The following is a 13,683-nucleotide window of genomic DNA, read 5'->3' on the forward strand; positions in this document are numbered from 1 at the left end:
CGCCTTTCTCTTTAACGAATCGGTCAATACCATTATTTTTTTTTCTGAATCAACTTCATTTTTATCTTACTGATTACATATCTGATCCGTTGCATCATTTCTCAATGATTGCACAAAGTTCTTATCCCAGCTTACTGCAAATCTGTCTTTTTGGAAAAATCTAATTATAGTCGAAGGGTTTCTTTTTTCATTTGTTAATAAAATAATCCGTAGTATCAATCACATTTTATTTCTATATGTATAAATATACATACAGTAGTCAATGTCAATGGTTTAAATGATAGAATTTACTTCTATATACATACTGATTGTTTAATTAATCCATTAGTAAATTTATAATTGCAAATAATCTATGCAACTATTGAAATTTATCAATCAGGTCTTTGCATGCTCCGACATCGGATACGATATATATTTTAAAGAATAATCGATTTATCATTCGGTGTTACAATCTTTAAAATACCAATGTGATCATGTTTCACAATAACAACAATAGAGAAGAGTAAATTGTTTTCAATCATTGCATCATGAGTGTAACGGAAACTCAATCTATTAGATTCAATAGTCTTGGACTGATTCGTAATTGTTGTATGGGACTTGATCTGAACGGCCATTACTGTCTCCATCAGGGATGCGATATTTTTCCTCATGCTCGTCTTCATACTTCACAGCCGCCTCGTTGTACGATGTCGAGTAATTGTTGCTATAGTCGGGATAATCTGCAAATAACCGTGACATACATTTTTTATCATTTGATCCAATGATTCCGAAGTCCTCTGATATTTTCATAAGGTATTCACAAATTCAGACGACGTCTCAGACTTGCGAGTTTGTGTTACATAAAATTTTAATCGGGAACAGAATACAGGGAGATACTGACCATCGATTGGTTCTTCCTTGATGCGAACTTCTTTGACATCTTCATCCTCACGATCTCCACGATCCTTACGTTGCTCTTTACGATCACGATCTCTATCTCGTCGATCACGTTTTCGCTCCCTGTCACGTTCACGATCCTTGCTACGAGACCTCCTACGTTTGCGTTCCCTGTCACGATCTCGATCACGATCTCGCCTTTCTCGAGGTCGTTCCTCTCTTTCAATCTCTTCGATGTCAGGATCAGGAACTCTTTCTCGACTACGTCTACGTTTGCGGTCACGAGATCTGGTCCTTGACCTGCGTTTGCGTTCTCGTGATCTCCTACGTTCTCGATCAAGTCCACGATCGCGTTCTCTAATCAAAAAAAAAAAGAAAATACCATTAATACCTGCATATTCCTTATTACCCCTTTCCTATTGCAGAGCACTCACCTTTCTCTATCGAGCCCACGTCCAGTAGCTTCTCGTTCTCTTTCAAGCCGATAGCGTTCTCTTTCGCGTTCGTTATCTTCTCTGCCTGAATGTTTGATGTTGACGTCAGGTCCGCCTCTACGTGTGCCTCCTAGACCACCACCGAGTCTTCTAGGTAGCCATCCTTTAACTGTCCTTGCTCGTTCCACATCAACCAATACTCTTCGACCATCTATTTTCTTACCATCCGCATGTTTATACGCAGCTAAAATAATTAATAGTTCATTATTGGGCTATCGAAATATGCTACACGTACCTGAGTGGAAGCACTTTGTTTTTTAACCCCGATATTCAGAGAAAATACTGGCTTAGCAAACTTAAACGAAACTGATGTTAATTCCTAAAATGTTGTCTCGCAAAATGTTGTGAAATATCTATGATTTTAATGCACCCAACAGAGGACAGGAATGTTTTTCTGCATCGTTCGGATGGGATAGTCATGGTCTGAAGGGTTATTGCTAAATTATGCGGATAAAAGGTGTGTGAATCTCTCAATGCCCCAACTCAGGTAGAAATAATTGTGTTTTGGTTTTTCTTTGTTTTTTGCAGAATACCTACGTACAAACGGGGAGCTGGAAATATATACATTTTCTCCAATAGATATTTCTAAGAACCAATATTTCTTCGCAAGTAAGTCATCTTACCCAATGACCGTTATAATAATTATATTCACAAAGAATAAAGGGTATGAGACGCCGATTCGTTGCATGGTTGACGTGACATTATATCAGCTAATGACTCATGTTATCCCGTGTTGTACAACGGAGTAAAAGAATTCGATCTAACACGATACTCTACATGCAATGCAAGATTTTACATGCAAATTCTGGAAGTGTAATTGAAACCTTAAAAAAATTTCAATAATTCAATGATGAAATATTTCATAAGATTTCCAGATGCTAACACCATAATTGGATTACCTTGAATAGTCATATGGAATTATTGATTGTTATTTGTGCTCGAACGATACTTTTTTACCTCAATTTATCAAACAAGATAACAGCGTATTGTTATAGAAGAATATAATATGTCAGCTATGATCGCACAGCTGCCTCAGCACCTTGATTCTAGTAAATTACTTCATTTGTCAGAAAGTATAGCAGATACAAAAAATACCTACCGCGGCTACTTACGTACGGAAGTTAACACAAACTCTAGGTACTTTTAATTGTGAAACGAACTTGTAAGTGACTCGCGGGGATAGAGTAGGCCAGCGCGTACGCTATTCATTGGGAAGGTGCCCAGTCTTCGATTGTTCGTTCAATCTCCGGAGAAGATTACTTTTGTTTTTACCTGGTGCGCTTAGTTTACATATTCATATATGTATGTATCTTTTCATATCATTGTATATAATTTGTCAATTTACTTACAACCAAACTGTGCGCATTTTATGTACTTTTGAATAGTTTCAATAACTTGTGATTTTGAATTTAATATATTACATAATAATTATTGGGCGATTCTAACTGTTCCTCCCTTTTTTTGAATTACTTTAATTGTCTTATGTTTTGTGAAATTCATTTGCTCACAGAATCATACCACAAACATACATACGGTTGTTGAGAATGAAAAAAAATTTTTCAAATAAAAATAAGTTGTTAGACTTGAAATAAATAAAATAAATAAACACCCTGGAAAGGTTACCTTTTTTTTTTTTTTTTGAAAGAAAAGCAGTGTACGGTAAATTAGTATTCCATAGAGAAATTGCTCAAGGGATATAACATAGGATTGACGAATCTATAACGCAAGTTGTATGCAAATAACGATGATGTAATTTGTGCTGTCACGATTGGTTCTGAATATTCGCTGAAACTATGGTTAGAGAATGTGGGAAAACCTTTCCTAATTGAATGAGGCCCTGACATGAATCTGCTACGTAGATGTTTATCAAATAGTTAGAATCTCCTGACGCGTCTGAATTTTATTTCATACCTAAAGTAAACCTGTAGTCATCGTAACTTGTAGAAGCAAGAAATGTCCATTGATCACTTCCCTGAACCTCCTTACATTTATTCCCATTATTTCAAAAGACTCAATGCATAAATTTCAATGTGGAACACCAATTTTACGCACAGCAATTTTTCGATCAAACAAAGTAATGTAGGGGTGTTCCTATATTCTAATGTAAATGTGGGCTAAACTTAACACTTAACGAGAAGTGGTGAGTGTGACAAGATTTGTAAAATTTCTCATCTGGCTCATTCAGACAATAAAATATGAAACTGAACCAGGTAAGGTAAACAGGGTAAGCATAGAATCTAACAAACGATGTTGTATGTTGGATCTTACCACACATACAAACCTATCATATCAGGCAGGTTCAGGGATTTTGCATGGAATAGTGAACGGCACTAGTTGCCGGCAGCGGCCGCCACGCTGTACCAAGAACAAGATAAAAACTGTATTAATCAAGACAGCCAATATTGTTTTTCGTGATTCGTTTACCATATACTTGTATTTACTAGAAAAATGGTAGACCTGCATGGATGTATGGCGGGACCCCCTTTACCGTTCAGGCTTAGTATCAATGAGAATGAATGGATGGATAGTCTAACTATAGCCCAGCCCAACTATACTATTTGGATGTGATGCTAGGGTGTATGGAGCTTCGTACTATAGGGCAATAGAGACTTCAAAAGGGGGCTGCTTTTTCTGAGTTACTTACAGTGCATGTCCCTCTCGTGTTCGTACTCGATGAACGCATAACCTCTTGGCTTCCCATTGATTGTGTTATGGATCACCACGATCTATGACAAAAGTATTACAGAGTTTTATAACAAATATTGTTTTTAAGTTTCTAAAATATCTGACATATACATCGTACTCACTTTCTTTACAGGGCCGTACACCTCAAACTCTCTTCTAAGTTTCGATTCTGACGTATCGTAATTCTGTAATGAATGAGAATACATTGTAATAATTAAAGAGTCTGGGTTAGGGGCAGATTTTTTGTACATCTACAAAAAACATGATTCACTTACAATGCGTGCTACGAAGAGAGTCTTGAATGGGTCTGCAGTAACATTAGGAATACCAGCTGGGTCCCATACAGCAATTTCTTGTTCTAGTTTGTATGCCACTTGCTCAGCGCGTTCTCTTCTACGACGTTCTAACCGTTCCTCGCGTGTCTCCATGCGTACAGGAGATGGAGTGTCTTTTGGATCCTAAGAGTGAAAGTAAACAGTTCATATTTTGAAACTCATATTGGCATTAGCTCCAATCTGATAATTTTATTTTCTGCTAGAACGCTGTTTGCTGCCGTTTAGCCGGGTAATGATCGAGGGCAACGTTTTGGGCGATAGAAGGGGGCGATTAATGAAAAGATCTCGACGAAACGTCAACTCATGACAATAAGTGTTAGGCTGGAAGTTGTAATTATTATTGACTGAATAACTGACCTCAAAATACTTGAGAAAAGCCCCGACGCCGATGTATCCTCCATTCTTTTTCTCATGGGGTAGTTTGTTAGCTGGTGGTAGATATGGAATGGGATCTCTCGGCGCGAAAAGGGCGAGTAGATTCGGCGGTAGAAACTGCGTCATCGTTGCACAAGTCTTTCGGCTAACGTTTCGGCATCAATACAACGACCGATCGGTCCGAATGTACGCTTTGAGCCAACTCGAGTTACCGTCGAGGAAACTAAACACACTTTATACAAAATGGCGATTCTTGTTTCCACTTTTCTTCTTCCTACTTCCACACACGACTGATCACTGCATCACGCGTGCGTCAAAAACGCTACCTAACGTCAGATGCGACCACTACGTTGACGCCCCACGCTGCTCTGTGAGTAAGTGTTCTTTAAGTGGATTCCATTTACTGTTGCTTTAGTAGTCTTTTATTGTTGAATTCCATTACCCGTACAGAAGGTTTAAGGCGCGTTAATAAGTTCGTGATTTTAGAAATCTTTCTTCTTTTCCTTTTCCGTACTTTATCACATTAAATAACTGATAATTGTAGCCGGGACGAGCATTGCGCGTTGTCGTTGATTGTTCAGGAAATAACCCCATTGATTTGATAACTGAAATAAAATTTGATTCGCTAAATTTTCTAATATCATCATCGGTGAAGCGTTGATTGAAGATTAGTACCAATCATCAGTCAACGGGTGACGTGCAGAATATTATATTTTTCTTTAATTATCCAGATTTCTTTGAATTAGACATATTTTCGTGCTGTGATCGACGATTTTAATCGAACGAGATTCAAATCATCCAGATACAGCGCTAGCGCTATCTGGCGGGCCGAAACAGAAACTTCAATCAAAACAAACCACGATTTCACTTGAACCGCCGATTTTCGCGGGTGGCCCTCGACGCTCCATAAAATTCTTAGATTCTACTCGTTTGAATATCGTGCTCTTGTGCTGAATTATTTGAAACAGTTTTGTTGAAGCTGTCCCTAATCGGTCGGAACATATTTTTCATCAGTATAATCTGATTTAGTTGTGATTTTCGGTCATTTGCCAGTGTCGTTGATTCGCCAGAGCCGATTCCGCGTCGTTCTATTAGTATGCACAAGTGTCGTGATTTCTTTCGGTTTAAGTATTGTGTATCATTCCAACATCGTGCAATTAATTTTCCAGCATGAATGTATAAGGAGTATCGAAATATTCCTTTTTTTGTTTTTCCTAACTTTGTGAAATTACTCAACGGTATTCCACAGCATTGGATTGAATTAAAGATCGTAAGGTATTCCACCATTTTTATTTCAATTTCAATAGTCTCTTCAAAATTTATCGACAATGAGCCAGCCCGTTTTCGAGTCTTGTCTGGCAAAGTCTTTGAACAAGAAAATCTTCCCATTAATCGATTTACTTTCATACTAATCCATAAACTGTTTTCCGTTCCAGGGTTCCTAAGTAAGAAAAGACTCAGAATGCCGTCTTTGGGTACCAGGTATCAGTTTCTCCGGTCTCGTATGCCAACTGCTGTACGTCAACTGCGTCAACGTGGTATGTATGATATACAAATGATTACGAAATTGAAATATTTCCGAATCTTCTCGTAAATCTTCTCGTTCGTATGGTAGAAATAATTTTTGGTCTGCAACTGCACTAGTTTATTTTATCGACTAAAACAACTCTGACGTCACCAAACGTTCCAAGTTTTCAACGTGCATTAATGCTTACCGGAAATTACGACCCTCACTTGCCCCCGAACCGTGCACCCACCCCTACAGGCTGCGATTCTCGACTTATATAGGACGCGAACCATTTTAATCCCACTTTCCGTCCACCCTTCATTGCAGCTATTTTAAGTCACATAAAACATAGTCCAAATCAAGCATCAAATGCTATTTTCGTATCTTGTCATTTTATTTGACGGTTTCCCGCGAATAACGTGTTTAACCATTTTCGAACATAATTCCGTGATATCCGCAATAACGCTGATTCCTGAAAGATGTATTTTCAGATAAATTTTATATTCTAATCCCCACTTTTATGTGGGTTATGCTCTTCTGGTTCTGAGACCTCGATGTACTACAAAAATCGGCGATGATACAATTGTCACAACGTGGATATATTAATATCCATGTCTTCTCGTCTAATGAATATGCGTTTTTATTCATACGCGCAAGCGAGCATTAATTAATGTACATTGGACGTCATAAACTGCAGCGTTAACTGATCTTGATTTCTTTTGTTTACTCTAGAAAATCTCTATCATCCGCTATAACTATATGCAGCACTTATTCATCCTATCTAATCCGGAGCTTATTGATGCGGATTTTTTTTTATTGTTTTTTCTTCATTCTTTACTTTCACAGTAGTCTTCTCTCAATTCTCACGGGTGAATTTATAACGTGGTAATGACGATAACGACATAATGTACAACTTGTAACTCGAGAATTTCAGGGGCTGTCAGCTTAACGTTATAGAAAGATAATATATATATAAAAAAAAAAAAAAAAAAAATGTATATAATTTTGAAGAAAACTAGATTGGGAAACGAAAGGTGTATAAACGTAATTTGTCATGTTCGCACATAAACAGTTCTCAATATTATCTTTTTCTCTGTTTTCATCAACTTCATTTATGTGGTTTCATGGAGTACATACTCGCAATCTTGAATACATTCTTTACCGCAGTATCATCCCTGCAGTAATACAGCAGTTAAATACATATATGCGTATTATCTATACATACAGGTCCTTAAGGGAAACCACGCGGGATAAGTTGAACGCGCGGTTACATGATCCTCATATTGCTAAGAAGTAGTGTATAGGGCATTCTACGTCAACCTGACCACAACGTATCTCCGACCATTCTATTTCTTTTTTCTTCGAATATTGAAAGATCAATTATTTTCTTCTACAAAATTCTCGAACGAAAAAAAATTGACTAGACAAATATAAGGGACAGATAACGGTAGATAGTTTATTTAAATGATTCACGGTTGATTTCTCGAAGGTTCTTTGAAATTTTTGATTTGATTAAATTTCTCCGTTGAAGTCAGTATTTTTTCAAATCTTCAAATTTCTAAGTAACACAAATACTAAAATTAAAAGGAACATGAAAATCGTTGTGTTCAGACTACCTTGTTGGTCGATTCGACACGAAATGCCCCACACATAAACGCCAAGAGAATGCAGAGCTATTGAATATCTCATTATTTCTCGTACACCTTTTTGAATAGCAAAAGCGTACAGCCATTTAACTTTACTGCAAACTACTACACAACGTGGTTCATATATTCACCCATAGCGGTTATATTTCCTCATTTGTATGTCCATAGATTGCAGCATATGATCGGTGATGATTAGGGTAAATTTTGCATTTATGTATTGTGAATATCTCGTAGTTAGAACATAGGAATAAGACAAAGCTGATCTTTGAGATCATAAAATGTTTGAATGTGCTTGGTTATTTTTTTTTTTTGCAGTCGTAGGACTTTATAAATAATTGACTTGCTTTTGAATTTCTGTCTTCTGAATATTCTTTCACATGCATTCTTAAACGCCAAAAACCCCATATATTATATAACACAAGAAATACATCGTATACTCCAAAAAATCCATACGTCTACCTACCACAATCTGAAAACGAGAAAAAAAAAAAAATCTGTGAACTGGAAATACAACTGGCTAACGATAACGTGCGTGAGATTGCCCGAGATAGTGGATTGATTAAATATAGGGGAACATCAGTACATTGCCTAGCCCTGCGGAGGTTAATCGACCCTCGGGCTGACCCTTTCTTGGTCTTACGATTAGTGTGCTATTACAGGAGCTAGGAAGTTCCTGAAGCCGTCTGGAATCGTGTTAATTAATTACCTCCTCAAAGATGTCTGATGCGGACGTTTGTTACATAGCTCATCGCTGATTCGTTTACCTCTTTTCTGCACGTAAAAAATCCGTTTCTGGGTTCCTTCATTGTTTTTCCTTTCTCTCTTTCATTCCGTCTTATTTCTCTTTATTTGATATCGTTTGGTTTTTTCTTTCCATCATTTTTTATCGCTGGTATAAAAAGTCCTTGATTCGTCTCACAAGGTGCAGTAGCAGCAGCAGCAGCGGTAGCGGTAGCCCCTTAAATCGTTGCCGTATAAGTCGCGTTTGACGTTTATATTTACAGTGGGTAATATAAAGCGACTAAATACGAAAAGGAGAAAATTGTAGAAAAAAAGAAAAACACAAAATTTAAATTAACAAGAGCGTTACACACGTGTAACCTATACCTACGGGGTGGTATCGTACGCGAATATACCTATATCGCTATATCTGTAAAGAGCTGGTGGCGGAATGACCCGGGAAAAAATTTAATTGACCGCAGCGAAGGGGCGGGGCGCGTTTCTCTTCTCCTACCACTATACCCAGCTATATATTCGGTGCGAAGGGGTGTTGGTGATCCGGGGGAATCGTTATTTTCGTATACAGAAACTTAAATTAATTAACGTCACAGATGCCTACAACTAAATCGCGCGGGGCAGAAATTTTTTTTCATTCTTATTCTCCTTCTTCTCTCCGTTATCCACGATCAATTATACCCCCCCCCCCCCCCCCCCCCATGTCCATTCTATAATGAGATAGAAGATACAGGTTACGGTGATAGGCTATCGGGCGAAAATATTCTTCTTTTCTCCCCCTATATTCACTTCTGCAACGTTTGGCCTCGTTCGCCGATCTGGGTGTCGCCGATAAAATGACCCCTTGGCATCCGGCAATGCGGCTGTATTCAAGCCAAGGGGCAAGGCCATCCCCATAAGCTGTATGCGTTTGATATTGTACGGTCGTGTATGTTTGCTTTCGCGTTGTTAACATATATGTATGTTTCTAATATAGAAGGTATTTTCTAAAGGAATTCGAACAAAGAGAAACTATTCTTTTTATTATATACATTCGATTTTTATATTCTGCAGATTATTGGTCAATGAATTTCATTCGGGATCCCACTGTTTCTCACGTATAGACTTTCAAGAATTTTTTTCACATGATTTTCTTGAATAATATAGTGCAATCGTGAAGATTAGTTTACAAACACATCATATGGCAATACTAAAAAACCAAGTCTCGATGGATTGAAAGAAGGGAGAAATTTGTTTTGTTTATGTTCAAATGAACCGCAATCCAGCTATCGCTATATACATATTTTTCCCTATACCTCAAAATCGCCTGATTACGCTGCGCAATGACGAACAAAAATTAAAATCATAAATAAACGAATGGTATGAATTTAATAATCAACCCCCCACCATTGCGATCACGTGTTGAAGAATATGGCTGCTGGAAGCGGTGAACGATGTACATAAAAAATTGTTTATCGCTCAAAAACACCGTTTATATAATAAGAATTACGCGTAGCGGCAGTTGCAGTGTACACTTATATATACATATATCTACACGTATAAATATATACGTATGGCAATATATAAATATACGTACACACATACATATATTATAACGTAGAACAGACCGACTTGCGAACGACCCGCACGATTAATTATTACAACTCCAGGGTTTGGGGCTAGCTTTTGCCACCCTGCATCATCCCCGTCTTCGACTCCCTGCACCTCGGAGTAGCGTAAGCCGTATACCATACCCTGCACCATACGCGTGTACATTTATTCAAAATGTTGGTCATGTGCTGGTACGAGGTACGTCGGTGTTGGTACTCTCCGTGCTTTGGTAGCTCGGCGCAGGTGTTCGGCGCTGGCCGGGCTGCTGCCGTTGCCGTTGCTTGTGTCCCGTACGGGGTGGTGAAATCAGGAGGGGTAGTATTAGTAGCAGTAGTGGTGGTGCTGCTGCTGATGGTGGGGGTGGTGCGGTGCGTCAGTGTCTGCAGTGAGCCCGGCAGTGAGGCGAAACCGTGGCACCGTGCCGGACCCCGAGAACCTGGTCGACGTGCCGCCTTATCTCGACGACACCTCGTTACGCGTTCATATCCACCATCCCCGAGTAGCCATGAAAAAATTCACCGTCGATTGAAATTCGCTAAAAAGTACAGGGGTAAAAAAAAAAAAAAAAACAAAGAAATAAATTAATCACGATTTATTAAAAACGGAGAGAAAAAAAAAACAGAGAAAAAAAAAATCATACAAAATACCCGCGGTCCGTATAATATATGTACGTACTGAATGTATATATATGTATACGGAGCGCGCGTGGTTGGTCGTTTAATTTACCCTTCCTATGCGATATGTATAATAATATATGTATTGTGTATCGCAAAGGGAAGAGATTACAGAAATTGACTAAAAGAAATAAATTTGATTTTGTAACGTTAATATGGGCCATATGAGGAGGTTGTAAAAACTCTTATCAGGTTGAAGGACAGAATGAAAGTTTTGACATCGGTTTATCATCATCTATAGAAATGTTAGTAAATCTTGTGTCACGTGCAATCCACTAGAAAGGGACGGTACTTTTGTTTGTTTGTTTTTTGCCTCATCTTTCGTTCTTAGGGATTATTTTTCTGATTGCGACGGTTCGATTCGTTACAAGTAGAAGTAAATAAAAATTATCTTCGACATCCGATTGACACGGAGAGGATAATTTTGTTCTCTGAAACGGTACATGCAACGGTAAGTGCGATTACGTCTATGATAAACCTTTGTTAAAACTATCCGGACCGACCTGACCTGACCTCACCTGGTATGAGATGATACGACCTGACCTATGAACATCCGTATGAAAGTTAAACCGTTTGACAAATAATCGCTGAACCGCGTTTTTAACAATAATGTGATCGAGATCGATGTGCAGTTGAGGATATAATTGCACATAGATCTGACGGGTGTGAAGTGAACGTATTGGCTTTGGTGCGATTAACCGTTTCATGTATCGTTAGAAATATTCAACCTACTCATGGAACCTGTCCTACGGCGCACATTGAACATAGTATGGTAACGTTACACACCGTGGTGTGTGTTGTTGGTCGCGTGATAGCCGAAGAATAACATATCCTGTAACGCACCGCCAAAGGATTCGTGATTCGTGACACTTTATGTTGATTTTCACGATGTAGACCGCGACCGACAAAGACCCTTTAAAAGTGACTCGCGTTATTGTACCGAAAGGACCATTTACAATTTCAAGTTCATTGCACAAAAAAAAGGTACTTTTTATCGTGACTGCATCGTTGGAGAAATGTAACTTGCACTATGAAAGAGAAAAACATGATCGCAAGCGCGATGGAAGAAAATGATAAGGTGAAAATAACGATGATTATGGATCGGCGAAATGAAATCCACGTACAAAAGAACCATCGTTATACCCTTTCCTTTTGTGTTATTCTATAGTAAAGGTGTGTGTGTAAGTTTATCATAAAAATGTGCTACTTTTGCTCGATTTTTGGAAAGTGCCTAGTGACCAGGATTCCAGTTATGAAACTTTTATCATTTTTCCATTCGCAATTTCGGGTTGAAAAACTGTCCGATTCATTTCCGCTGGGATATTTAATCTCTCGGCAATTTGTTACGCAAACTCAATTTGACGTGGGAATTGGCAATTCGCGGGCTATTCGCTATTGAGTCAAATTTTTAAGCAGACTTATCCGTCTGCCTGTGGCAAGCATTCGTATAAACGTTCAACGCGGATAAACATGGCGCCCAATAAATTTTCACGTTGTTGAAATTTTTTACCAAAAGTTTCCGGAAGATAAACGGGACCGTACCGTTCGAGAGAATTATCTTACACGTCTGATATCGGCCCGTTTTTCACTTTGAAACGGTCGCGTATCCAAGGGTCTATGCACCCTGATCCTCAGTGCCGCGTGAAAATGTCCCTTAGATACAGTGATCTCCGGAATATATAGGTGCTATCGAACAGTACCGTAAAGTATCGGAAAGATTTTCGAGACTGGAGGGAAGTAGTAGAGGCTTTGAAAGCAAGAAGCGGAAGGTGACGGTGGAGGGAAGAGGTGCGGACCAGTCATATTGGTTAGATGTTCGAAGTCCTTGAGTGGCGGCCTTGGGAGCCAACGGGGTCGTGCAGGGCACGACGCACACCCCCTAACAGCCCCTTAGCCGATCTCGTCTCATCGGGGACCCCGTTTAAGGGGCCCTCTACGTATTTCCCGGGCAGGCTACGTCTGGAGGTCCTCTTGGACCTCCTAATTAAAATCAGCAAGGCTGGCGAGCGCCATGTGGCAGAGTGGTGGCATGGGAGGCCACGCCGCCAACAATCCATGGATGAAATTAATGGGCATTGTTCACAAGGAGAGGAGACACCACGACTCGGGAGGCGGTGGGGCTTCCGCGGGGCAAGGATCAGCTACCACGGGAAGCAACGATCGGAACCTCAACCAGTGAGTTTAACGAACGATAAATCATTATTTTCATACAAGGCCTTTCGCGTATCGCTTTCACGGTTTTTGGGGCTGCTGCATCCGAGTACACTGTAAATATCCTGAAATTCACAACCAAATCGTCCAAATCGTAGCAAACTCAAGTTCGAGAAACTTGATAACTTTTCGCCAAAATCTTGTCCTCCAAACCTGCATTTCGTTGACTAGCCAGAGCTATTTTTTTTAATTTTTTGTTTTTTTTGCCCAAGTCTTTTGAGAATGTATTAAACTTTGTAACTTTGTTTTTCGTCGGTTCATTATAGACTGAGATTTGCACAGCGAAGAGTAGCCGCGATCGGAAATAAATTAGTCATTGGGGTGTGTGCATATATCATGTATACATACGGACGGGTACAAGCTGATGCTGCTTGTAGCGGCTGTACAGCATCCTTTCGAAAACGAAACGTTATCTTTGATCCTAGACTACTTTGCTTCCAAGGCGAGGACGGAGCCATTGAAAATGACGCCCCGATGGCGATATTTGAAATCTCCTAACTTCGGGCAATACGAGAAACAGAATTAGAAAAAAATAAAAGCGACAGAAAAAAAGGG

At 39.1% G+C, this 13,683-nt stretch overlaps 2 protein-coding genes across 9 annotated transcripts in view; one reads left to right on the forward strand and one right to left on the reverse strand.

The window, feature by feature from the left end:
- Positions 1-210: 210 nt before the first annotated feature.
- LOC105687827 (U1 small nuclear ribonucleoprotein 70 kDa) lies at positions 211-5,048 on the reverse strand. Its single transcript, XM_020853374.2, is given in 9 exon segments — positions 211-719; positions 881-1,233; positions 1,311-1,554; positions 3,652-3,678; positions 3,681-3,725; positions 4,015-4,096; positions 4,178-4,240; positions 4,331-4,513; positions 4,748-5,048. Coding segments are annotated over 9 exon segments (1,302 nt in total). The 5' UTR covers positions 4,892-5,048; the 3' UTR covers positions 211-558.
- A 5,584-nt stretch (positions 5,049-10,632) lies between these two features.
- The window catches only part of LOC105687815 (potassium voltage-gated channel protein Shaker), an 81,471-nt gene continuing 78,420 nt past the window's right edge, over positions 10,633-13,683 (forward strand). For 2 of the 8 annotated variants that reach the window (XM_048650177.1, XM_048650175.1), the window contains exons 1-2: positions 10,637-10,793; positions 11,635-13,092. In XM_048650177.1, coding sequence (XP_048506134.1) covers positions 12,929-13,092 — 164 coding nt within the window. In that variant the 5' untranslated portion in view covers positions 10,637-10,793; positions 11,635-12,928. Of the gene's footprint in view, positions 10,794-11,634; positions 13,093-13,683 lie in introns of all 8 variants that reach the window. The other 6 variants (XR_007276961.1, XM_048650186.1, XM_048650176.1 and 3 more) reach the window with 6 other exon arrangements.

This window comes from Athalia rosae, chromosome 2 (genome assembly GCF_917208135.1).
Source record: "Athalia rosae chromosome 2, iyAthRosa1.1, whole genome shotgun sequence".
Classification (NCBI taxonomy): domain Eukaryota; kingdom Metazoa; phylum Arthropoda; class Insecta; order Hymenoptera; family Athaliidae; genus Athalia; species Athalia rosae.